This window comes from Maylandia zebra, linkage group LG1 (genome assembly GCF_041146795.1).
Source record: "Maylandia zebra isolate NMK-2024a linkage group LG1, Mzebra_GT3a, whole genome shotgun sequence".
In the NCBI taxonomy this organism is placed as follows: Eukaryota; Metazoa; Chordata; class Actinopteri; order Cichliformes; family Cichlidae; genus Maylandia; species Maylandia zebra.
The window spans coordinates 16,622,534-16,649,463 of NC_135167.1; the positions used below are offsets into that span (position 1 = coordinate 16,622,534).

The 26,930-nt window shown below is 38.7% G+C and overlaps 2 protein-coding genes across 3 annotated transcripts in view; one reads left to right on the forward strand and one right to left on the reverse strand.

Annotated features, from left to right (window-relative positions):
* Positions 1 to 802: 802 nt before the first annotated feature.
* Positions 803 to 11,555, reverse strand: cstf3 (cleavage stimulation factor, 3' pre-RNA, subunit 3). The gene is made up of 20 exons (XM_004539423.2): positions 11,332 to 11,555; positions 10,648 to 10,752; positions 10,381 to 10,476; positions 5,441 to 5,473; positions 4,761 to 4,858; positions 4,615 to 4,681; positions 4,487 to 4,521; positions 4,279 to 4,405; positions 4,103 to 4,180; positions 3,829 to 3,991; positions 3,456 to 3,565; positions 3,207 to 3,323; positions 2,896 to 3,114; positions 2,697 to 2,799; positions 2,500 to 2,569; positions 2,205 to 2,400; positions 1,940 to 2,090; positions 1,725 to 1,819; positions 1,533 to 1,593; positions 803 to 1,352 (listed from the first exon to the last, which is right to left on the reverse strand). The coding sequence occupies exons 1-20, from the start codon at positions 11,356 to 11,358 to the stop codon at positions 1,153 to 1,155; spliced, it is 2,151 nt and encodes a 716-aa protein (XP_004539480.1). The 5' UTR covers positions 11,359 to 11,555; the 3' UTR covers positions 803 to 1,152.
* Positions 11,556 to 13,481: 1,926 nt separating this feature from the next.
* The window catches only part of hipk3b (homeodomain interacting protein kinase 3b), a 48,934-nt gene continuing 35,485 nt past the window's right edge, over positions 13,482 to 26,930 (forward strand). Inside the window, exons 1-2 of one of the 2 annotated variants that reach the window (XM_004539422.6) lie at positions 13,482 to 13,841; positions 24,418 to 25,720. In XM_004539422.6, the coding sequence (XP_004539479.1) occupies positions 13,769 to 13,841; positions 24,418 to 25,720 (1,376 nt within the window). In that variant the 5' untranslated portion in view covers positions 13,482 to 13,768. The remainder of the gene's footprint in view (positions 13,842 to 24,417; positions 25,721 to 26,930) is intronic. The other variant, XM_004539421.6, reaches the window with a different exon arrangement.

Here is a 26,930-nt window from a genome sequence, read left to right on the forward strand (position 1 = left end):
ATATTTCTATGGAACACTATATAAACTTAAGAAGGATCTAAAATTTGTAGATTCCACACAAAATGTGTTTAAATGAAAAAAATAATTTGCCACCAGAATGCTGAAAAACCCATCAGTGTTCCAGTTGTTAGTTTACTTTAACAAATTATTTTTGTTCAACAGACCGTTGCATTCATTTTTTTTATTACTTGACTGACTGAAATCTAATGTTGCTTTCAGCTGAGTTTAAGAGGAAATGTGAAACAGTTTTCATCCTGTTTGTTAAATAAGAAAGTGAATGGTTACGGAGTCCTGAGATAATTTGAAGCTAGAACACTAAATCACAAAACTAAAATATCTGTAATAAATTGAAACTACTAAAAGCTGTAAGAGAAGACCGACAACTACTTTACTTTATATGCGTTATTTGCATCATATGCATTGTTTTTGCTTCTGTAAGAATTTGTGTCGTATGGATTGGGCAGATTGTATGTTGCTAAAGAGCATACAAAGCTGTGCTAGGTAGAGAAAATTACCTTCTGAGCACCATGTGAAAACAAGTAGCTGGTTGGTATTAAAAATGGTTGCTTATGTGCAGTGTTTTTGAATTTGTCATAAAATGAAGATCTGCTTGATAGTGACAGCAAAATGCTGCTAACCAACTAATTGTTTAAGTCTTTAGTTATTAAATTTATAGACAAAACATAGATTCTCCCACAAAAATTGTAAAGTTTTATATTGTGCCCCCTGCTGGTAGTTGTCACAATGAAGCGTTACTTCAGTTTCAAAGTCAACCCCCCCCCCAAAAAAGAGCACAGTCGGGTTACTTCTCACTTTTATTGAAAGAAATTGTCTTTCCTCCAGTTATCTAAAAAAAAAGGGAAAAAAGGAGCTTGCTTCCACTTTGCAATTCCTCATCAAACATTGCCAAAACTGGGAGGTGTGCCAAAGTCAAAGGCTGAATTAAAAATTTTGTACAGTATAATGGTCAGTCTTTAAAAATAAGAACTGCTGACAAAACAAAAGCCACGAAAACACTCAGGTGCGCAGACTTTCTGTAGGTTTGTGTGTGTACACTGCTCTTCTGTACCAAGATCAGCTGATGTATAATCTGTCAGGTAGACATGTACATTTATCCTATAGGACCAGTGGTTAAAGATTACATTCTTTAGTTTATCGAATCCTCTTCTGTTGGCGTGCGCGGTAGATGTCGTGTATGGGAGGAGCGATCGCTCCTTTATCATCCTCCTCGTCTGAGTCTGCGTTAGGCCTCTTGAGTGACTTGGCAATAGTGTGGTTCTCCATGGATCCGTTGCCCTCCCCTCCTACATCAGGCTGTCTACCAGTGATCAGCTCTACAGCAGCATCAACAGCTACAAAGAGCAGGGGTAAAAAAAGAGAAGCAGGTCAAATGAAAAGTACAACAACCTGTTAACACACAATTAGGCAGTGTAAAACAGCTGCTCTGTCACTACAGCATCCATCACCACAGCTTTTCTTCTAATGTGACTAAAAATAGAAGTTGTATGGATTCATCCTAAATAAAGACTTACTCTCAGGAAGTGTGCATCTCCTGAAAGTTTCCATGAGCTCATCCACTTGAACAAAGGGACCCTGCAGCAACAAACAATCACACACTCTTTTGAATCCAAGCAGCAAGGAGAGGGGAAAAAAACTGTTCCTAACATCTTTTATTCATTGCCAGTAAATATGAGCTTGATAAGTGTTAAGCTGCTGCTACTAACAGTGAAGCACGTAGGCGGAGGGAGCAGCTTCATTAGGATGACAGCAGCTGGGGGGACTGGGAAAACTCCACCAGGGACAGGGTGTAAACCTGGAGCTGCAGGGAGAAACACGAGAAGCTACGTCAAAGATGAATCCTTTCATGCTTTATGCAGCAGAGAGAGCAGTGGAAAGATGCATCGTGCTCGTAGGTTTACTGGATTTGAGGACTACGTACGGGCAAGGTGACGTGGCTGGAAGGGGATCATCTGATTTGTGTCTGGTTTGGGATACTCAGGTTTACGGTCAACTTCGTCCTTTAAAGCAGGTACAGAGGGTGCCACCACAGTCTCTGGTAGAAGTGCTGCCAGTTTGGCACGTGACACATCCTACAAAAAAAGACACGGATACAAATTAAGTATCAGTTCATGTCAGCAGAAAAGCTGGAATCTGCTTATTTTGCAGGAACAGGATACTGCGACGCCAAATGGGAAAACACACACCTTGTATCCAAGGGCCTTGAGTTCACTGGTGGAGCAGGGATAGAGGTCCATAAACTTGTATCTATCTACGAGTAAGGCCGTTTCTTTTCCCTCGTATTCATCCTTAAAGGCCATGAAACGCCTGCGCTCGACTTTCAGAATACTGGCTAGGTCTCCTATGTTGCTCTCGAAGGCAAGGAACCGGGCCCAGATCTCACTGAAAAAAACAAAACACACATCACAGTTAATAAACATTGATATCGACAGTTATGACATAAACGTACATGTATGCAATTTATTCAATATTTGACATTACCCCGATTTTTCTGGTGATAAGCTTCCTGAGGTGAGGACACGTTCAAACAAAACCCTGGTGTTGTTATCCTCTGAAAGCCAAAGAAACCCCTGATTATTTACAACAACAACAGGAGACATTTTTGCATTACAAAGGAAGAAACTAAGACATCACTATTTCTTTGATATCAAAAGTAACCCACAGAACTTGTTACGTACCATTGAGGTGTGAGAGGTAATCGATGTATGCAAGTATGTACTCTGGAATGTCGCCATACTTCTTCAAACCCAGCTCAAAAATTTTAAAGGCCACTGATTTATCCTTTTAACAAAAAAACAAAAACAACAAAAGCCCTTAGACGTGTATGCGTGAAAAACACACAGTTCATACACTACACATCTGATCACGTGTTCTTACCTTGCTGCAGTAGTATTCCATGAGCGCTGCGGTGACGTACACATGATGACGTGTGCGTGGATCTTCTCTGGCTTTTTTAAAGATGGTGCGACCTGATTTGATGCCCTCGGCTCTCCTGGCAAACTTCATGTACTGGATGTAGACCAGTGTGGGGTCGATGTCTTCAATCGCCAACAACTTGTTATAGATGCTGTGGACCTTTTCGTACTTCATGCGACTCTAAGACAGCAGAAAAGGAAATGTGCCGATAAGCCAGCGTGCCTCTTTCAGTCTGGGTTACAGCGTGTGCAGAGTTCGTAATGGACCCTCACCTCCTCATAGTCAGCAAAAGCAAAGTATAGAAGCATGTTCTTTTTCAGAAGAGTCCCGATGGCACGTTCATAGATGTTAGCTGCCTCATCGCTGAACAGCTTTGAGTTATTCATGTCCTGAGGGGTAGGGGGAGAAATACAGACTTATGGGACTGTTTGAGCTGAAGTTTGGCTTTATTTGAAAAATACTTAAGAGCCTTTAAACAAAAATACACATTAAATTTCACAATGATAAGGTTAATCTCTTACCCCTTTCTCTGCCAAAAGTTTGCTGGACTGCTCCAGGTACTGTGCTGCCTCATACCATATGTCAGGATGGTGGCCCAGGACGAGCAGGCACTGTTCATAGGCAAACATCACTGCACCACAAAAAATAAGAGTTAGTGACTAAAATATTGGCTCTTCACCACCTGAGGTTAAGCACATCTCAAGAATGCACGTGGAGAAAGGCGTCAATCCACGCCCTCTAGTGGCTTCAATCCCACATGTCATGCATTACCCACTGACTACAGTTGAAAACGTACTAAAAAATTACATATCAGCATAACAACTGGAATTACAGTCCTCCCGACACAAACACAGAATAAGATTTACCAACAACAGCTTGGCCACAAGCAGTTACCTCTCTTTGTAATGAGGGTCTGGTCTTCTGTGCGCAGTGGGTTGCTTTTTTCCCACTGAATGTACTTCTTCCACATTTCCACCTGCTGTGCTTCCTGAGGGGAGTTCTGAGGTGGTACTGATGGTGCATTCCTGTCCAGCCCTTTCATCACTGTCTCATACTCCTGAAATATGGAAACAATACAGAAATCTGTATTAGCTTTATAATGAGAGTACACAGGACAAAGGACTGCACGTAGGCCTGTACATACTTGGGACACTGTGCAATATCTCACCTTAGCTACTCTCCTGGCATTCATGTAGTCTCTACTTCGATCCTCAATCATCTTTTTGGCCAAATGTACATTGATACCCTGTTTGTGAGACAGACAAGTCAGTCTACCAGTCACTCGGTACTCATGATGAAAAACCAAAAGCTCCATTTAAGAGCAGAAAAAGGTGGACCACCCGCCTCTTCATATTTGCTATAATCTCTCCAGAGCTGTTCAATGTTGATCATCGGGTTCACGCAGCCTCTCTGGTACACCCGCCGTACTGCGGTGATTCGCTGGTTCTCTGCATATGAACCCACAGCCTCACTAATAAAACAAAAATTTCAACATTAAAGAGATGCTAAGAGAGCTGAGTAGCAATAAGGTCATGAAACAAAAATCACTTACACTCCCTTGAGGAAATTGATGTAATCCACCCAGATCTGAAAGAGTAACAGATAGCGGTTATGCAATAGCAGTTTAAAAAACACTCATACCATTAGTACAAATACGGTACATTGTTCAGATTTGCATACCTGATATGACATAATTTCCATGCCAATTTTATCCAAGGCAAAGTCATAAGCCTGGGCCATCTTCTCTCTGATGGCAAGAAGAAGAGGTGGAAAATTGTATGGCAGTAAATAAATGCTCAATAAAACAATGCAGCTTGTCATCTTACTTGTAGCTGGGAAGCTTTCCTTTGGTCTCTCGAACATATGAGAGGTAGCATTTCCACAGGTCGATGTGCAACACTTTCATTAGGCATCTCTGAAACAACTACAGGGGCCAGAAGATGTTAGACAACAAAGCAGATGGAAACACACTTTTATATGTCACATACAGTCACAACACTTTCTCCTAACTATCTGACTCTGGATGCAGATCATCTGTTTACAATGTAGCAGGACTGCTACATTTAACGGCATGAAGTTAAACCCAGAATACCAGATTTGTTCATGTTCAAATCTTTGACCTAAAATGTATTTCATGTATATCAATTTATTGTTTTTATTTAATATTTATAAGGGGGATAAATGTTGAAAAGCTTAAAGACATCTAAAGACACACTGCTAGTGTGGAAACCTAGTGAGAAAAATCCCCCAAAGTGTCATCAATTGAGTTCAAAAGAGCAACTAACCCACTTCTAACATTTCAAAGACTTATTATTGATTTATAAAATTAATATTTTCTATTTAATCACCATTTCCAGGTGCTTTTTAATGGGTACTATAATTGTCTGTATGCATATTCCCTTTGAAATCAGAAACAATACTTAACTAGTGTATTTAGGAAGTCATACCACCCTTCCCAGATTTTAAAATTTCACTTTCAGATTTCACGAGTGAGGCGGACACTTACCTTTTCTACCTTGTCATAGTTTTTAGCCTTGATCTGAAAATAAGAGTGTAAACCAATGTTAATTTTCCAGTACTTTTATGGCTTATCGGAAACATGCATTCATGCAAATGTAACAACCATTCACAAACGCACGCACACACACGACCTCAAAGATCAACAAAGTGAAATTCACACAAGAATGACAAACTACTTTTAGAAAGGGGTTTATTTTCATTGTAGTTGCGCCACATTACCCAGGAAAAATACTGAAATTGGACTTCAGGCTGAGAAATCCAGTATTCGGAGAAAAAAAAAAAGGGCCCTTTTCCACATAGCTCAAAGCCTCAGGTGTGCTCGATCCATTAGTAAAAATTTGCAGCGATGAATTTCTTACGGCCTACTACAAATGAGCTGAAACCATCCTCCGGTACGTAGAGGTAAGGCTGTTATTTCTGTGGCATAAGCACTGTAGAAATGTGTAAGCACATCCATTTTTATCCATAGTGCAATAATAAAAATTTGAAAAATGATTAGGGGGGGTGGGGGTGGGTGCGCTGAATTAGGCTTATGGTAACAAAAACAATAACTTTGCATGGCTACACTGACAAAGCAAAGGTCACTCCTATAACACACTTAAGGAGGCTTATATATGTAAAACGTCACAGAGATGTCATGAAATTATTAACAATGTCCTGACACTGCAGTTTAGACAGTTTACAGATTAATGTTAATATTTACACAGAAATGTGGACCAAATTCTAAACTAGTTGTTTTTGTGCGACCTATTAAACAAAAATACTAAGACTGCAACGTTCCTATGGCTGTAAGGCCCAATGTAACTGCACTGGTATGTACAAAAGCCATTTTAGACCTACAAGAATAACATTAACATAAAAGATTTCAAGGTCATTTTTTTCAGTCATTAGGAAATGTCTTAAGGCGCTTAAGAAATAACCTACACTTCCTACTCTTTAAAAAAAGAACAAACCCAGACATAAAGCACCAGTAAACCTTTAATAATAAGAGGAAGAATACAGTGACATGTAAATCTTTGAACAACTCTTCAAAACCTGTTAGTTACTCCGAAAAATAAATACTGTTAAATACTCTTTAAAAAAATAGGAAAAGTTGCAAAGGTGTGCAGCAACTTTTGCATGCGACAAAACTTTTCTTCGAATGTAAATGTTGCTCAAGAAACAATAAAAATCTAGGGGACACTTATATCACCACATCAGATTTTGATGAAATATTCAAGTTAAAAATCCTTTACCACCAAACACTGTACTTTGTTGATAAAAAAATGAGATCATAAACTCTTTAATGGCCAGCTTAATATCTATCGATCGATCTATGTATATAGTAAAGTAAAACTTTAGTTATTTAAGCAAGCTTTGACATAGGAATAGAAATGGCATAAGATTTAATACTAGAATGTCTAAGTTTTCTGAAATGTAGTGTATTTGGTTGGGTTACTTGCTGAAAGGGTTAAGTGTGAGAGAATCACAGGTAGCTTTGTCAACAAAAGCTTTTACTAGAGCTGATGCAAATCCTGTTTTTGTGTAACACTGGAACAGAGAAGTTACATAATGTGCACAAATTACACTGCAGTGATGTTTTGTTTGGATGCATCTGCCTAGGTGGTTGTAGAAAAGCTCCTCCTGATATTTAACATGCCACATCCCTTTTTGCACTAAGTTGCATAATCGCTTCAAGCACAAAATTCTACTTGAGATGACTTGCTGCAACACACCTTTTTGTTAATGATTTAAAGCTTACTATCAGCTTACTTCAACTGAAAAAAATGGAACGATCACAAGAAAAACATGAATATAATTAGACAAACAGCTTAAAGTAGAGAAAGCACTTCAAGGCAGAAGATTAGTAAAGCCACATAATTTCTATTAAAAAAAATTAAACGCAACTTCTCCACTATTTATTGAAGATAACTACACTGAACTTTCCTTGAGGTGCCCTAGTTTCTGAGAAATGCAATCAAAATAGTCCTAATGTATAAGAGTGCGGATTTTCTAAGTTTCCAATTTTTGAGGTCCACCATCCAACAAATGAATACAGTACTGGCCGCTATCTTTCAACACTGCTGTTATGGTAGCGCAAATCTGCAGTTCATATGTGAATACACAGTAGCTCAACTGCATTTAGTTAGTATTATTTAGTATTTATTTATTTATTGTCATTGTCAAGAACAATGAAATTGCGTTTGGGGCTTCCATACATTGTTCTTGACAATGACAATAAATAAATAAATACTAAATAATACTAACTAAATGCAGTTGAGCTACTGTGTATTCACATATGATAGTCATAAAGGTTATACAGGAGGATCCACTCTGAGAGAAAACAAGACACGAACTTAACAAACGTAGGCACACTTTACCCTGTTGTTTCCTCTCAAAACATTATCCATCATAGCACAGGCTGCTCATACTGTATAACTCAAACAAGTTAATGCACCCTGAAGGAAGCCCAAAGTAAGTTAGCCCCATTAAGCTCTTCTTACAAACTGCGTGTAAAATATTTTAGTAAGGGTACAAAATATAGATAAACCTCAGTCTAACAGTTAAAAACAGCTGGTTAGTCTCACTATACAGTGCCTATATTAATCAGACATAACTTTGTATTTTGATCAATGTGCTGTCTCAACATAAACCCAACTGAGCCGTGGTCTCTAAAACTAGGTCTTCAAAAGTGGTGAGTTATGAAGAAGACATGCTATGATCTGCACAGAGCAAATGAAGTCTTTAGAAAATGTGCCTAACACACACAAAAGAATTTTGCATAGACTTTAAGTGAAGAACACTATGACGATTTTTGACTACTTAACTCTTTAATTTTTTTTAAGTTGAGATCATCCCCCACATACTTACCACACAGACTTTCTTTCTACATTATCATAAAATAAAAAAAATAATTTAAAAATATACATATATTACTAACACATTCATCAAACTACGATAGTATAAAAAGGCCTTCTGTTGCTGGGGGAAAAAAAAAACACTGTTTTAGTTATTGACTGTTATTTCAGCTAACAGAAGGCTTAATGCAAGTATGCCGGAATAAAAACTGGGTTTGGGGTTTTGGAATTAACTGTTTGGTGGGGAAAGAGGACTAAACAACGTGGGTTTAAAAAACAAAACAAACTTTAAAAGTATTGTATAAGATCAGATTCAAAAATCAGCTTTATTAGTCGAGCATGCTTATCCATATAACAAATCTGACACTTGCTTAGAGCTCTTCCCTGCCATCTTCTGTTGCTACTAGCTGACCTCTAAAACTACACACACTAAAAGCTTACTTAACTTGAAATGCCATATTTTTTAATGTCAGTACTGTTTACATTTTATTTGCTTTGCATTTTATTGTAAATGTTAATATTATGTAAAATGGGGAAAAAAATAAAATAAAAATCAGTCTACTGTCATGTCTTCTGCAGGTCCACAGCTTTGTTTAAAGCTGACAGTAGATGGTGTATCTACTATTCGTTTAAAATTTATAATTACTTTCCTGCTTTAAAAAAAATGGATCCTAAGCAAACATCTAAAGTTAGAAACCACATATGTTCAAGTTTGTTTTTTTTAAATAGAGCGACTTTAAATAAAAATATTGTTTACGAGTCAAGCTTCCAGACCAAAAAAAAAAAAAAAAAAGAGGCACCAGTGATGTGTAGATGCAACTGTTTTATTTTAACCCTCTAGCTTGTCTGCAGCAGATTACCAAGCAATAACCCAATAATAACAGTAATAGTAGACAACTCTTTAATAGCTTGCTGTTGATATTTTTAGAGGGCCTAAAAAGTGTGGACTTTAACAGTGATGCTTTACTGATGCAAATTAAGGAAATTGCTACTGGTCGTTTTAGAAGAGACTAGTCTGTTTGGAAAAGCACATCTCTCCCTGTATTTCAGTGTGTGAAGACCAGGGGTGGACACATGGGGGTGATGTAACTTCACACAGGGAAGAAACCCCCTCAACCAGCCAACTACAGCCACTAGAACCTCGAATAAACCCACATTTGGTGCACAGCACAAAAGTAGCAAGTCTCCAGAAGGCAGGAGTGGCCTTTTAACTGGAAACTAAAGTCTGATGATTTGGTGCAACTTCCTGTGTAACTTTTGGAAAGCACTGGTTTAAAATCAGTTGCAGTCATCTTCTGCAAAGGTGAAGGGCATCAAGGTTATTTTATTTGGTTAGCAAAAATTATTTGTTTGGGGAGGGGGGGAGGGGGGGGGGGGGGGGGGGGGGGGGAAGAGAATAAAAAGTCATTCTATCAGTAGCAGCGAAGCCTGTTGATGGCATTGAGGCAATAGGGTCACTTGTCTTCAGGAGGAGTGGGGAGAAAGAAAGGGCCACACAGTTAAAATGTTTTTATACAGTTACCCAAAAGAAATGACACAGGAGGCAATAAATTGACACAACAAGTGAATAAAAGGCTAATGCACTCCAATACTATTAAAATAGTTTTAATACTGTTGCAGACCAAACATGCAACAAATGCACTTTACCCCATTAAAAATATGGCGCAGAAAATGTGTACTTTAAAATCCTGGGAACATAAGAAGAATTTTGTGGAAAAGATACTGTTAGAACTAATTCCCCCTTTGAATTTTTAAAAAGGCACAACTCTTAAGAAGTCAAGCAAGAGCCTGGGAAATATAAAGCGTTCCACATCATTCTTCACACATGTTCAATCCATGTCCTTCAGGTTTAAATCACTTGTTAATCGTGACTGTTGATGGCAATCTTGTAATGAAAACTACAAAATTTAGGACCAATAGTTCCAGCTGAAGTAGGCAGGCTCAGCGATCCAAAATAAGAGTTGCGACTTTATTGGTCATTAAAGTAAGACAGTTTGGTCGTGTGAAAATCACGTTGTTGATCATTTGAGGAAAAAACTAAAATCCCAGCCATGCACACTAAATAAAATTTAAAAACAAAAGTCTTAACCTCAGCTTCAATGTATAGCTTCCAGAATCTGCCAGAACTTGGGAACTGTGAGACAAGTCGCTCATATGTCTTCCTTGCTTTGTCTATGGGTTGGTTCTAAAGAAGGAAAATGCATTGACACCTCACACTATTTAACATATCAAAAACCAGTCATGGGAGGAAAAGATTTTATGGCTGCTTTGTATTCTAACAGTTTATAACCCAAGCCCAACCACCCTTATTCCCCAGTTTCCTTAACCCCAGGAATACAACTCTGTGTCACTAAACCTGTGCTTCTCGAATCAGAATGCTCCATGCGTCAAGGTCATATGGGTTTTCTTCCAACTTCTTCTCTGCCTTCTTCACCTTCTCAGGGATATATTCTGCTGCTGCCTGCAAGACAGCACAAAGGCACAGGGACAACATAGTTATGCCTCTGAATAGTGCTGGGAAAAACTAATCTAAGGGCCCATCTTGAGGCTTAGAACATACATAAGTAGGTTTAGTATTCTATGGTAGTCAATAATAGAATAACTGGCTACAACACTGCAGGTAGAGAAATTTACGAATATTTGGGTGGTAATTCACATTACAAATACAGAACAATGTCCAATTAGCTGGCATGTTAACTCCTTTTACGTGGCGCGACTAAGACTACATTCGATTGATGTGTACTAATAGATTATAAAAGTGTTTAAATTAACTCAATTGGTTTAACAACAAGCGTTAAGTCGCGACTTTACTACAAACGCTTATACTCAATATGGCGAACGACGGGCTAAACTTGCAGCTTTCAGTCGTAACCCAAACATACATATCTGCTACTAGTACTAGCTAAAATCGACGTAGAATAAGTCGAAACATAAGCAAATACTACCGCTTTGTCAACTTGCTAACATTATCCAAAATAACACGGTGTAAATCATGCATTCTTTTCAGCACGGGTTAGCTTGACCCGCTGCGTGTAGCTACCTGTTCGGCCGTTGCCTCCGTCGACATGGCTGGAAGAGTAACCTAGGTTAGAAATGTCTTTATCAATTGTGTGAACACTCAAAGAATAACGCGATGGCACGTTTTTTTAAAAACACTTCGTAATCGGCATAGCTTCAAAAAACACGATCACATTGCCATCAAGCGACTAGCCGCTCAACGGCTCGCCGATGTCTTAAAATGGCGTGACACTGGTGTTCCGCTCCGCCAATGGCAACAACAATAACAGTTCCGGCACGAGTCCTTCAAAATAAAGCGCCGATCTCTACGAAAGCGAGTTTGACAGTGTGCCCTTTGCCCCGCTCCTCTGAGTGCAGTTTATCTAAAGTTAAATTGTATGTTCTGTACACTACATTGTGTAAGAAAAATGATTTACACGATTAAAACTATAGTCTATTTGCATTTTTTCAAGTTTATTATTTTTTAAAATAAATAAATAAAATACCATGAAATTCTAAATGTGCCTTGTAAATTATGTTTTACTGTGATGTGCATCTGCTAATGTGCACTCAGGTGATTCCTATGCGACTGCAAACCGTGTTACAATTTTGACCTATAGGCGGCCTCTAGTAGTCTAGTAGTCAGTCAGTTTACAAATACTAACTTGTACCTCGACCCCTAGGCTTATTAATCCTTTTTGTGTAGATAAAAATACATACATAAATTAAAGCAAATCCGCTGTTTACTGAAATTGCAGAAGATATGGCAATCAGTAAAACAAAGCTTGTTTTGTGCTGCAGACTGCTGGCCACCTCACTGGCCAATAGGGGGAGACAAACGATAACCATCGAGAGCGCGCACTTTCATATAACCGTCTGGCAAAATCCAAGCAGACCAAAGCAAAAGACCACAGAGCCAGATCACGAGTAGACTGCTACCTTTTTTTTCTTCTTCTTTCGTCCATACAAACTATTTCAGCAACAGCAACGCCGTGTTCGGTCTTCAGTGCTAAAGGAATTGATATACGGGGCCTTCTGCACATGTGGGTTCTTCTGATTACCCCCATTATCATCCCAGCTGTCCTCACCCAAGATAAACCAAGTTAGACAAGAGGTGTTCACACCTGTTTTCCAGCTGACCGGGCAGGCTCTGTGATTTGTTGTGTGTGACTCGGGTGAGGACAGATGAGGACTGACAAAGACAAATGCCTTTTGGTGGATTACATTATAGCTGGTCGACTCAGACACAAGGGGCTTATGGGCAGCTTTTTTGCCAGCTGGGTGCCTCCTGCCTGTCTGAGTAGTAGATTTCAGCTTGTATTTCCTTTGAAGGCTAGTCAGCATGTTTTTGGTATCACTAGTCCTACCTTTCATCATATTGATCTAGATTTCATATCTCTTCCAGGATCAGAATTAGAAAAAAAAAAAACTGTTATTGCTGGTCTTTTCACAGCAGATCAGGCGAGCAGTACAAATTAAGATAAAAGGGAAAAAAAGTCAGGAGTGGAATGAAGATGTGCTTGGACAATCGGTTAAGCACCTTCTATCTGGGGCATTAGGGGTTGTGTCAATGTGAAGCCTAGAGTAAGTACTAGCTAGCTTATTTTTAGAACACATGATAGAAGGGTGGCTAAAAAGAGGATGCTGCTGCCTTTGGATTGTACATTTTCATATTCTATTTTTATTATTTTCTTCTAACTTTACTAGGCTATAGTAAGTATGCTGCTGACACTTTACTAGAGGAACAAATCATGAAGCAATCACATTAACAATTCAAACTTTATTGTTATTATTCTGAATATATGTAACCAAAAGTTGGAAATTGTATTTCACATTGTCATTTATTGATGTTAGCTATATATCCATCTCATCCTGGCAAAACCCGAAGGGGGACTATAGTATTGCATTAACACTTTGCCTGTGCTTTATTATACTTCAAATGTAAGCTACATCTCTGTGTTCATTCTTTTGTTCCTCTCATCCTTCTCACCCCCTTTGTCTTTATCATGTATGTTGTCAGTAATTTTCAGTATACCTTATTTCTTTTTATGAAAAAAAAAGCTCCCCATTGTAGTGTACTGTTTTCTGTCTAACCGACTTCCCAGAAACGAACCAGTGAATCCCCCATCTTTGCACCTGCTCTGTAATCGTTTAATCTGGACTGGCCAATGCCGTCAGTTCGCAAACATTCGCATCCAGTTCCTAGAGAAAAGAGACATGTTAGAGGCTGGCAGGCCCGCGGAGCGGTGCGTCTAGACAGGGTAACGGACACCCTTTACAGAGATGGGCAACGCTGCCCAAAGAAGACGGAGACGCGCTTGAATTGCGTAGCTACGACGTGGGTTCGGTGTGGTGTTTCTGGAAGCTCATATGCAAGAGTTATTTAGTGTTTAAAATGTGGGAGATGGTGGCGTTACCGAGAGCGAGCTCTCCCTTCCTGTCGTCTAGGACAAGATGGCAGCAATGCAGGCGAACTGTACATGGTATGGATTTATAAGTCCATAACATGTTCAGAGAAGCCCTGGATTATACTTATAGTGACTCTATGTGAAGGTAAGCAGCGGGGTGGTGGGAAGGCTATTTTTCTGTGGTGTTTATTTAGCCTAACCTTTGAAATGGTAGTCTAAATGTGACGCAATACTAAGTGACAACTTAGCTACAAACTTAGCTAGCGAGCTTTTGCCTTTATAACCCAATATGTAAGCGTACCTTTCGTGCGCAGGTAGTTCCCCCAGCACTTTGGATATTTGATTGGTTAAACCTGAATTAATTTTCTCTTTTAGTCAAACTGCAGTGTTATTATGTGCAAATTATTGGCGTGAGTGCCAACACTGACGCGTTTGCTGTTTTCAGTGTTGTCACGGCGACCAGTTGATTTCTTTTAACTCAAGGTCGACTCGTTTAGCTTTGGAAACTGCAATCGTTTGTTCTGTTAACTAACTCTAACTGGACGATAAGGATCGTGTGACTTAAGTAGTGAGTGCTGTGTTAGTTAAGGTTACATTGGGTTTCGCCTGTGAGTCAGCTAACATATGCTAGTCAAAGATTGTCCAATAATGTTAATACTTTATCATAATCAGGCATGGCAAAAATAAGCAGACTTTATGTACAACCCAGTCATACTTTTTGGTTTAAATTTGTACCAGATGTATGGCAGTGCCACGTGTTGTTAACTTGTAGTTAACTGGAAGTCTAATTGTGATGAAGCATTTGAAGTGTCTCTGTCATTTTCAGACGTTTATGTTTTTCGGTAATGATGATCTAGAAAAAAACCCTTTCAAGATAGAATACTAACAACAGCTCATTGAAGTGCACCCAGACTTGCGTTTTCCTGGACCAAAAATATGAAGCTGTTTTTGTCAGCAGGCATAAACACGTTGGAAGAAAAAAGGTTTAAGAACCCAAAGTATCAAGTTAATCATACAGTATATCTGTAATGATCTGCTTGGTGTTTTGCCGCATTGACTGTGGTGGTTTTGTGTTAAATATAAAGATTAGGACGTATAAGTGAGTTCCTTTGTGTGATCCAGCAAAATTAAAGTGTGCTGTGTAATTGTAGGCAAGATTATTTGAACAGCCAGCTATTTATGTGGCGGCAGCCATAGTGAGGTTCCTTCTCCTTTTAAAACTCAGAGAAATTCAATACCCAGACTGTGGCTTGTAAAGCTAATGTACTTTCCCTGCCTTACAGTTTCTTTTTCTTTTTACATTGCCAGTAACACTTGTCTGATGTAAATAGCATCAAGTGACTATCCAGTAATGTGTTGCTCATTTGGTTATGAGTAACTTAGATAAACTAGTCTTTAAGTTTCACAGCCTATTATAATACCTTGGTGACGTTACCACCAGTGAGCACTTGTGAGACTCAGAGTAAACTTCAGCACTGCACTGCTATTTTTTTGTGAATTTTTTTTCTCCCCTCGATACTCTTGTCTGCTGATTATGTCTGTGTTCTTCACTTTATCAGTAGCATAGAAAGGCCACTAATGCATGGCTGTGGGTGGCAATGATGGCAGTAATGACAGATGAAAGTCAGGCCAGTAAATAACATAACTAGTGGTTTACCTTACAGTAATTGGTATTAGTGAGCAATTTTGGTTGGTGAGTGAGGGAATAATGACTGCACATATCTACTAAACCTGGGGCAACTGGTTATCTGTTTTGCACTGTGGCAAGCTTAAAGACCGGTTCTTGGGTGATGTTATCTTGAGGTGTGGGTACAGACATGAGGTAGTAAACGGTTACACAGAGAGATGTGGTGAGGGAAACATCAGTCTTCACTCTATCTTAACTGAAGTAATTGCTTTATTGTCTCTTGCCAATATCATGCACATACAGACAGCATCTTCTCAAAATGGCCCCCAATCCATTTCCTGCCCACTTTAAATACTCTAAAGACCACGCCTTCTCAATTCAGACTGGCCTATAAAAGAGCTGCAATTGGCCTCCTCTTTACTGGGAAAACAAGATGGCCACCACAGAGGTAACCTGCAGAACACTTTGTTACATTAGTGCTTCCTAGCATAAACGAAACGGAGTGATTGAGTGTGTACGTAAGAGACCACCATGACATGAAGAAGCTGTGATGTAGACTGAATTGCAGAAGTGTTGGGTGGTAACTGTGTGTTATCTCAAAAGTAAACATCTATTACAGCTCACAGGGGATAATTACCAGTGATCTGGTCAAAACCTTTATTTTATTTACATTTCAGTTGCTTTTGTTCAGAAAGTGGAGAGGTAAAATAACTCTCTTCTAGTCTATAATGGCTTAATGAGTGTAAGACCTTGTGGGTGGCTATGATAAACGATTACCTGATAGAAGTAAATTCTTATTTTTGTCAGTAGTATTTTCTTGTGTAACTTAGTTCACAAGATGCAATAAGGCAGTGGGTAATTTTTAAGAGAATGAATGAAGTGAATGGAAAAAATGGGGGATTGCTCTGTAATTGACACCATAATGAATCTCTTCATTGTAATAGTTAACTATACTGCGCATTGCCTACTAACTGGAGCTATTTCAACAAGAAGACTGCTAAATGATAGTCATAAGTTCACAGTTGAGAAATCATGAGGTCACATGCTTTAGGAAATGGAGAGGCTTTTTATCTAATGAGCATACAAGATCAAGTTCACGAGACACAGCACCACACTGTGCTGTGAGGCTGTAGGCCTGCAATATAAAACAGCAATGACTGTTTAATTCTCAAGCTTATATGGCAAAAGCAGAAAGTTGGGTTGGTTCAAAGTAGGTGTTTTTATTTCCACAATGACCATCTGTATTTACCTTCATCATCTGATGAGAACATGTCTGTTTTTGTTTCATGCATAAACATTCATATTCTGGGTCCTGTTTGGTAAAAAGTAGCCATAACGAGTTTGTTCTTTAAAGTTGGTCTTAAGAATGAGAAATACTTTATTTATCTAATATTTGGGAAATTATTTTGTTACAACTGCCGGTAGCACATCTGACAAGAAATGCAACTACTTGAAAAATTTTTTTAAGCAACACTGTTGTTTAAACTTCGGTAGATCAAGATGGAGAAAAAAGACACAAGGGATTAAATGTTACCACTTTCTGCCAATTCATAATAAGTATAATTATTATCTGTTATTAGTCATCAGACTTGAATCGTGTGTTTTGAAGAGGACTGGTGTTTATGCTTGGTGTTACACTGTTCCCCACTAGAATAAAAAGTTTATATGGTTCAGTTTTGTTTAAAAACTGTAGCTGATTTAGTCAAATATTTATATATAAAAGGACTTCTGTTTTACAGATTTTTTTTTTCTTTGTTTGTTTGTTTTTGATTTTGGTACAGTAAGCAGAGCTTCCTAACAGAATGTTGGAATGATGTTTTGATATGCTATATGACAAACAGCCACACTAGAGGTCGGCGATATAGTCGTAAAATTATATTGCAATTTTTAAGAAAATTTGTGATATTTGTGACAATATAGGGAACAAAATTACTGAACTTTTTTTTATTAGAAATTTTAAGTAAGCGCATAAAAAGACTGCTTAACACTTATAACAATTATATAACAATATAAAGTAATTAAAATAAATATCCTTTTAACTTGCCAGGAGCCTGTACTTAATAATAATAATAATAATAATAATAAAACTAAAAAATATTTGCTATTTTAGATTGTGGGTCAAGCTTAAAGCTACTTAAAGCTCTATTTTTTTTCCACTGTGTAATTGCATCAGTAATTGCCAGCCACTGCTTGGTCTCTCTGTTGTATTGAGTGCTGTTATATTTGTTTATATTTGGGTCGCACATCTTCAGCTGCTAGCATCTCCTCTGTCATAGCCTGGTTGTACTTGTTGGTGTGTTTTTGTCTAAAGTGGTGAAATGCGTTCATCGTGTCTTATCCAAACTTGTCTCATTGTTGTGTGCCCTAGGGAACGCAAATCCATGGCATTGCTATTAGGGTTGCAACGATTAGTCGACTAGTCACGATTACCTCAACTATTAAAATCGTCGACGACTAATATAGTCGACGTGTCGTTTGAAGCTTTGTGAGATCCCAAAAGACGCAGGAATAAGTAGTAGGATTTTAGAGTGTAATAATGGACTGAAACAGAAGATGGCAGCACTGCATGTGCAAGGATGCCAGCTGTCGTTAAACCTCGAAGAAGAAGCAGTGTCCGGTGTCGTAGCTGTGTCCAAATTCAGGAATCGGATCCTCCTGTGCCCGCATTTGTAGGCGCCACAATGAAGACTGTCCAAATTCGAAGACTCAGACAAATGCGGCCTTCATTTCCCTAGATTTGAAGGATGGGTCGGGTGTATACTTCATGGCCCAACCTATCCCAGAATTCATAGCGCGGCCCTGCTCAATTTCCAGCAATGGCGGCAGCTAGTTAGTTTTAATATTACTCTTGTTATTCTTTCTGGGTCACAAAATAAATGTTTAACATATTTTCAGGCGAGAATGTAGCTGTGCAACCCTCAAATATCTGCTCAGTTTATCAAGACACCACATATTTTCGGAGCGCTTACCCACCAGCTCGATAGCTAGCCGGGGTTCAAGGCTCACTAGAGCCCATGAGAACACCGGACTCCCAGCAAATCGTTTTCAAACCCACCGCCGTCTTTCGCTACTCAGGTTAAACATGATATATAAGTCACTTAGATAACTTAAAAATATTATTGTTTGGCTTTTTTCAGTATTTTATTTGTTCCTGAGTAAATCGGTTTGGCTGAGATTAAAGTTATAGTTTTTACACAGCTGAATAAACGTCAAGCAGACAACTGATTATCAGAAGTGTGAGATGCTCGAGAATATACTGCGATGTCCTGTTATATTTTAGATAGCAAGAAGCAGATGGCCGAGTTTATTAAACTCCACCGAAACAACCTGCAAATTTCATTAAAATTTAATAAACTATCATCTTGTCTTTATTTTTAGTTAGCACATACCTTAAACACTTAAAGCTGTAAGCTAATGATAGTTATATAAGAGCAGATGCATGCTGGTGCAATAAGCTGTACGTTTTACGTCCAATGGATGCATGATCTGATTAGTCGACTAATTGCAAAAATAGTCGGTGACTAGTCAACTATCAAAATAATCGTTTGTGGCAGCCCTAATTGCTATAGCAACGATATCGCAATACAACATTTTTAAAGCACAGAAGAATTTATGCTGTTATTGTTGCTAATGGTGTGTGAACTGCCACAAATAGCGTGTATAGTTCCCAATTCTCTTCCTGCAGCACTTTTATGTTTACATGATTGTTGAGGTGTCCTAAGCTGCATCGTTATTAAAAAAAAAAAGTCATTAGTGTCACTCGATGTTAAGCTGTACCATTTCTGTTCTTATCTGATTATAAAGAATAAAAATAATACTCAGAAGAGGAAATGATAGCTGTGGAAAAAAATATTGATGAACATCATGTTGGATGGCATTCATAGTAAAACAAATGTTTAAATTTACGTTTAAGTGAACACAGGGTTTTTGAAAGAAGATTAGTGCTTGTATATAGCCTTCATATTCAAAATCTGAAATTTAAAAAAAATTGTCATGTTGTTATCTTCTGCAAAACACTGACGGTCTTAATCTGTCATCTCACCTATTATGACTTCAGTCAGTACCATTTGTTCCTTTTGGCCAGCTGTCTAGTGTTTATTTTCTTTTCCATTTAATTTTGAGTAGCTCGGGGTCAAAAGTTTAAATGTGAGCAATTACTTAGCAGCTCATGCTTGCTGAAAAGGTTCTGCAGCTTTGAAGGATGTAATGTAATGCCACAGGAGGAGCGTCACAGCTGACCAGGGGAGTATCTGGATTCAGATGGTAATAATAGCAGCAGCTGCCATTTCTTGCCTTAGATCATTAGCCTTGACAACTAAGGCTGTCTGCTTTTACAGCCTTGTGGTATGCTCCTCCAACTTACTTTATATAGTGATTGTAATTTTGTAGGCATCCAAATTAAATCAATCTTAGTTTCCTTTGAAATCGAGTTCTAGATTGAAATTACTGGAAGCTCACATCCAAATCCAGACATCCTAATTGTTCAGTTGGGCTCGAAGTGCTGTCTCCTGTCTTGGGACTCCCATCAATTAATGTCTCAAATCACAATGCACAAAGCTGAAACTGAAAGTATAAGTATTTCATATGAGGGTCAGGAAGAATATTGTGATCATGCTGGCTAAACAGTGTAAAACTTGACTGAATAATGGTCTCAGAAATGTCAGTGGTGTTTTGTTTTTGTTTTTTGCTGTGAATCGCTACATTGTATGTTTAGTGGTTGCATGTGGTTACATTTGGAATACTTGCATAGTTGTTAAACAAACAGTGGAAACACGGAGGTCATCCTTTTGTAATGTTGTCCACTTCTGTACAGGATTCATAAAAATGGAGCTCAAAGATGGGTTCGATAAGAGTAAGAATTGATCTACCAATGCATTTTTCATTGTGTTGGGAAGTATTTGGTTACACAGGTGACTAATAGGAAGTGTTCATAAATTGACATTAGTCTTGAGTTTGAACTTCAAGTATCTTGCAGTTAGTTTGGGTGTGTCACTTGTGCTTTTGACCCCCTGGAAACTTGAGCCCTGTGTGCAGAAACAACTCTGAAACAGTAATTGTAAATAAACTAACCTGCGTATCTGGGACAGATCAGTATATGTGTAAAAGCAAATAAAATATAGACCTAGTGTGGTTGATGAATAGAGAAAAAATAATATAGTATTTTTGCAAGTGCTAAAGTAAGTCTTGGAGGTCTCACCTGGGATACTTTAAATCGCGTTAACAACATTAAGCCCCCGATTACGTTACAGCGACACGACTAAGACTGTCCAAATTCAAAGACGCCAACAAATGTGGCCGAGAAATGCGGCCTTCATTTCCCCAGATTTGAAGGATGGGTCGGGTGTATACTTTGTGGCCCAACCTATCCCAGAATTCATAGCACGGCCCTGCTATGAATGTTGTTGTTTCCAACAATGGCGGCAGCTAGTTAGTTTTAATATTACTCTTATTATTCTTTCTGGGTCACAAAATAAACGTTTAAAATATTTTCAGGCGAGAATGTAGCTGTGTAAACTTCAAATATCTGCTCAGTTTATCAAGACACCACATATTTTCAAAAGCGCTCTGACGTTTTCGGAGGCGTCTGTTACCCACCAGCTCTATAGCTAGCCGGGGTTCAAGGCTCACTAGAGCCCATGAGAACACCAGACTCCCGGCAAATCGTTTTCAAACCCACCGCCGTCTATCGCTACTCGGGTTAAATATGATATATAAGTCACTTAGATAACTTAAAAATATTATTGTTTGGCTTTTTTCAGTATTTTATTTGTTCCTGAGTAAATCGGTTTGGCTGAGATTAAAGTTATAGTTTTTACACAGCTGAATAAACGTCAAGCAGACAACTGATTATCAGAAGTGTGAGATGCTTGAGAATTTACTCCAGTGTCCTGTTATATTTTAGATAGCAAGGAGTAGATGGCTGAGTTTTTTAAACTCCACCGAAACATTCTGCAAATTTCATTAAAATTTAATAAACTATCATCTTGTCTTTATTTTTAGTTAGCACTAAAAATTAGGGCTGCTCAATTAATCGAATTTTAATCACGATTACGATCTGGGCTTTCAACGATCATTAAAAATGACTGAGCCGATTATTAGCCCCTCATGCTTTATTCTCACGCTGCTCCGTGTGGCAAATCGAGCGCACCTCTCTGCATTTCGAACACGGGTCACAACAATTAAGAGGACCCGAGGGAAGCTCGGAAAGCTAAGCAGAAGTTATTTGGAGAGGAGAGGTTAAAAAAAAAAAAAAAAAAAAAAAACTTCAGTGGTGGGGAAACATTATGGGTTCGCGGAGTCAGACGTGGATCAAGTAGACACAGTGTGTAAACTTTGCTACGGTGTCGTAGCTGCACCACAGAGCAACACTGCAAAGTTCACTAAACATAGATGTTTACATTTTTCATTTATTTTTTTATATTGCAAACATTTGCACTGTTATCAGTATTTGCACACTAATTTATATTTTTTAAAGTCATTATTCAATACATTGTTATTGTTAACCCTTCAAGCCGGTCAGAGCGGTTTTGCTAACTATTTTTAAATCCCTGTAGAACCGGAACCGCGTAAGCTAGCGCAATAATTTTTTTTGCATATGAAACCAGAGGAGTTGTACTTACATCTTATGCCATCGGCTTGTCCTCTGTCACGGTTTCCTTCCACATAAAGCTTTGCAAAAATTGCATAAAAAGCGCTTGCAGGAACAAAAACATAATATTCCAGAAACACGCTTTGCCGATCCGATCAGCTGTTCCTAACACTTCCCACATTGAAACAGACGTCAGCGCGAACTATCGCATGTCCGCCATTTCCTGCCCGAAACCGGAAGTGACGCCTTAAAGTATAGGCCTTAAAAGCCTATACTGGTGTTTTTATAAGTCATATTTGACTTTTCTGAATAGTTGCTGGGATGCTTAGAACTCGAATTGCACTGCTGGAAATAGTTTATTTTGATGCACATGCTGTTTTCTTTGCAAATTTGCATCATAGGATTGTTTTTTTGTTTTTCCCGCAGTATATAAAAATTGCTTTATCTCCAAAATAAAACTATGAAGACACTCAAAATAAATTTCCTGTTGTTATTTTTTGCAACTTTTTTGTATTTAAAGTTTTGAGGGATAAACCTCTTAAATTTTCCAAGTAGAAATATATGTAAAAACAAAACAAACGATTTTCAATTTTTTGGTAGTTTATTGCACTTTTTTGCAATTAATGTAGTTACTATTGACTTAATGCATACATATTATTAAAATAAAATAAATATTAAAATATGGGCTATAACAGTTGTATTGATGTATAGCAACTTGAAATGCTCCCACAAATGACACTACAACAAAAAAAAAATAATATGAGCTCTGGTGGACTTGGTTCTATGGTAGGTCTTAAAGGGTTAAATAAATATCGTCAAATAATCGAGATCTCAATTTCAGTGAAAATAATCGTGATTATCATTTTTGCCATAATCGAGCAGCCCTACCTTAAACACTTAAAGCTGTAAGCTAATGATAGTTATATAAGAGCAGATGCATGCTGGTGCAATAAGCTGTACGTTTTACGTCCAATGGATGCATGATCTGATTAGTCGACTAATCGCAAAAATAATCGGTGACTAGTCGACTATCAAAATAATTGTTAACAACATTAAACAATGATTATATAATTACAGCTTCTTAACTTTAACCTACCCAAGTCTAATGAACACCATTACAAGTTCATTTTGGTTTGAAGTCTAAAAGTAGAGTCCTTATGTCACTTCTTTTACAGTGGATCTCAGGACACTTGCTTTTTGGACTCTTATTGTTGTTATCTTTTTCTTTCTTTTTTTCTATTGAGCCCTATTTGGGATAAATGTGATAAAGTGCTTCTTACTAAAAAGACGGTAAATGGTCCCACCAAATAGAAACGCAAGTTGTGATTGTGCAGAGAGCTGCCAACAGAATAGGTTGACCTTATCGCGTTGCTCAGAATAGAGTCAGAGGGATGGCGCACAGTGCTAGTGTTATCACAACAACACAAGTAGGCTTTCCATCAGGGATATTTATTTAAGGAGATATTACAGAGGGACCAAACAGCCCATACCTGTCTAAGCTGTGTACACTTCTTGTTTTTTGATTGATCTTTTTCAGTTAGTTGGAGATAAGACATTAAGAGTAACAGTGCTCCTGTTTAGCATTTAGAGCATTTAATAATATTTGTCCAATTTTGTATTTAGATGAACATGCTTCTTTTAAATGTAGTGTCAATAGAAGTATTAAAGTCTTTGGAGTCCAGAAGCATGCATCTCAATCAATGTGGTCCAACATGAAAGTAGGTCATGGGGGTGCAGCATGTTAGAGGTAACTAGAATTCTGAAATTTGTTATACTGTTTACTTTTGTTTCTTTTTCCACATAGTTTAGTTTCAGAATATTTTAACTATGCAGGTTTCTGTGAGTTCTAAGTGCTTTACCCTCACTCACAAACATACACAAATGATGGGGGGAAAAAAAGAATAAGCCACTCTTAGACAATTGGACATGTGGGATTGATGTTGCTATATAACTTTATTCTTATGTTTATCTGTCTCTCAAACTCGCTCCCTCTCCATTGGTTGCCTAGAGACCTGCAGTAGGATGCATGGAAATGGCAGGAAAAGGTCCGGCAAACCTTTGAGAAGTTAGTCATCTGCTATGTGGAGGTGTTGGTGGGATAGTGCAGAACGGTGAAGGTGTTCTGATGTCGTCCACTACAACAATCTTTCTCTGAACCGTATAACATATGTGGATGTGGTCATGGGTGGGTTGTTGTTAGTGGTGAACAACTCATTGCACTGTCATCAAGGAGGGGTGAGACAACAGCAAAATTAGACTGGTGCCATGGGTCAGTTTTTGTGCACTCAAAGTAAGTTAGTCTAGCCCTTGACCAAGCAAAGAGAAAAATGCTCTGGGAAATTTGGCATGTATTTTCTTTTTTTTTTTTCTTTTTTTTTTTTGACAGATTCTAAAGTTGAGTTCAAGTGTGCTTAATTGCTCTTTTTTTGTGGTAACATGACAAAAATGGACAACATTATTTGCTGTGGATCTAATTAAATTCTTTCTATTCTTTGTTCTCCACAGGTATGGCCTCACAAGTCTTGGTCTACCCACCACACGTTTATCAAACCCAGACAAGTGCCTTTAGCAGTGTGAAGAAACTCAAAGTTGAGCCCAGCAGCTGTGTGTACCATGAGAGGGCACACCCACGGACTTTTCTGAACAGCAGAACCTTTGGCATTGTGCATCCAACGAAACAAGCCCACTCGTTTGTGAACCGAGACTTGGCAGTGGGCCTGAAAGTGCGTGGAAGACAAGAGTACCCGGTGCAGACGGTCGTGGTGCGTGGTGTACAGAGACAACAGTCCGGTAAAAGAGGTGGTGGAGCACCAGGCCCATTTGTGGCCCAGCAGCAAAGAGAAGCAGGGGTTGTCCAGTCACAGGACAAGGAGCAGCAACAGCAGCAGACAGACATAGCAAGTGGGAGCAGCAGTGGAGCAACAGGGGCAGGAGGAGGAGGAAGGGGAGAGGGTGGTGAGGGAGGTGAAGAGGAAGAGGGCGACAGAGAAGAGAACTGTGGAGGTTTGAACTCAGCTGACAGCTCTCAGCGATGTGGGCTGAAACGTAAAAGTGAGGAGCTGGATAACCGAAGGAGCACCATGCAGATTGTGGAGGAACTGTCAATGTTGCCTGCCATGTTGCAAACGACGACTGTGGGGAACGCAGCCATGACAGCCCCAGCGGCTGTGGGGGCTGGAGCGGGCCCCTCCAAACAGGGTGTAGGGCATGGGGCTGTAGGGGCAGCAGGAGGGACGGGAGGAGTGGATGGAGACTATCAGGTTGTGCAGCATGAAGTCCTCTGTTCCATGAAGAATACTTATGAAGTGCTGGATTTCTTGGGACGTGGCACATTTGGTCAGGTAGTGAAGTGCTGGAAGAGGGGCACAGGTGAGGTAGTGGCTGTCAAGATCCTGAAAAATCACCCTTCATATGCAAGGCAGGGTCAAATTGAAGTTGGCATCCTTGCTCGTCTGAGTGGAGAGAATGCAGATGAGCACAACCTGGTGCGAGCCTTTGAATGCTTTCAGCACCGCAGTCACACCTGCCTGGTATTTGAGATGCTTGAACGGAACCTGTATGATTTCCTGAAGCAAAATAAGTTCAGCCCACTGCCCCTGAAAGTGATCAGACCTGTGCTACAACAGGTAGCTACAGCTCTGAAAAAGTTAAAAAGCATGGGTCTGATTCATGCAGATCTTAAACCAGAGAACATAATGCTGGTGGACCCAGTGAGGCAACCCTACAGGGTGAAGGTGATAGACTTTGGCTCAGCCAGTCACGTGTCCAAAGCAGTGTGTTCCACGTACCTCCAGTCTCGGTACTATAGGTGAGTACAGATATGAATGACAAGATTGTATTTGTTTTTTCATTTTTTTTAATGGGTTCGGTATTAGTTCAGTGCAGTCTTGTACTCTGTATCCATCCCAGCATAATTAGTTTAAAAATGTCTTTTCTCAAGAAAAACAAGGAAATGTCTCCCTACTGCACAACATCCTGTGTATTTAGAAGGCACATACCATAGACTGTGAAAAATTAAAAAATGTGACCCTGCAGTGTTTACTAACAGACTACAAGCTAACTGCTCATCTTCCTGGTGCCACTGAAAAATATGTAAGATGTGGAAAAAAAAGACTTTAAATCAAGTTTAAAAAAAAGTGTCTTTGTGAACAAAGATCGATCTTTGGATTTAAAAGTTAAGAGGATTAAATATATTATGTTACAGAAAACAAAGGCAAAAGCAAACATTTAAAGATTGATATTATGTGTGCATGTAGATTAAGTAAAGAAAGGTAATGACAGAAGTTGGTGAATGCCATGCCAGAGGCTAATGGGGTTTCTCTTACAGGGCTGTGTATAAGATGCAAAGTAGATGTAATGTCTTTTGTTTATGCAGGAAAAAGATCTGGGCTTCTGATAATCTTTGGCATGCAATAAAAAAACAAACAAACAGTGAGACAAATTACTTTTGGCATTATGTTATGAATGCTTTGGTTTGAATAGAAAAACAGGCCTGAAGTGATATCAACTGCTGTGTAAGTCAGGAGTGTCCTAGTTCACTGTTTGGTTTCTGTCTTTCTTGTATAGGAACCTTGAAATGATAAGAGGATATAAATTAGTCTTTTCATACTAATAGGTTCTCAGATGTCAATTATTTGCAATAGCTTGCGTATATATTTCATAAAGACAACTTTCCCATTGAGACTCAATGTTTCATTTACAAGAGACCCATTTCAGAGAAACATTAAAATTACATCAACAATAACAGTATTCTGTACATATGCTTTTAACAACAAGATATTTTTAACTAATATTGTAATTGGGGGATTTGTTTAGCCCAACCACATGAAATTTTATATTGTGTTTGAGATTGGGGGTAGAGGGGAAAAAACGTTCAGTCTAGTGACCCTGTTTAAAACATCTTTTTTGACTTAAAGGCTGTGGGCAAATGATCAAAATGTAAGGTCTTATGGGCAAGTCAAAGAAAGAGGAAATGGGTGAAGTAAATGTGATACATGAGTTTAAGACAAATCCTTATG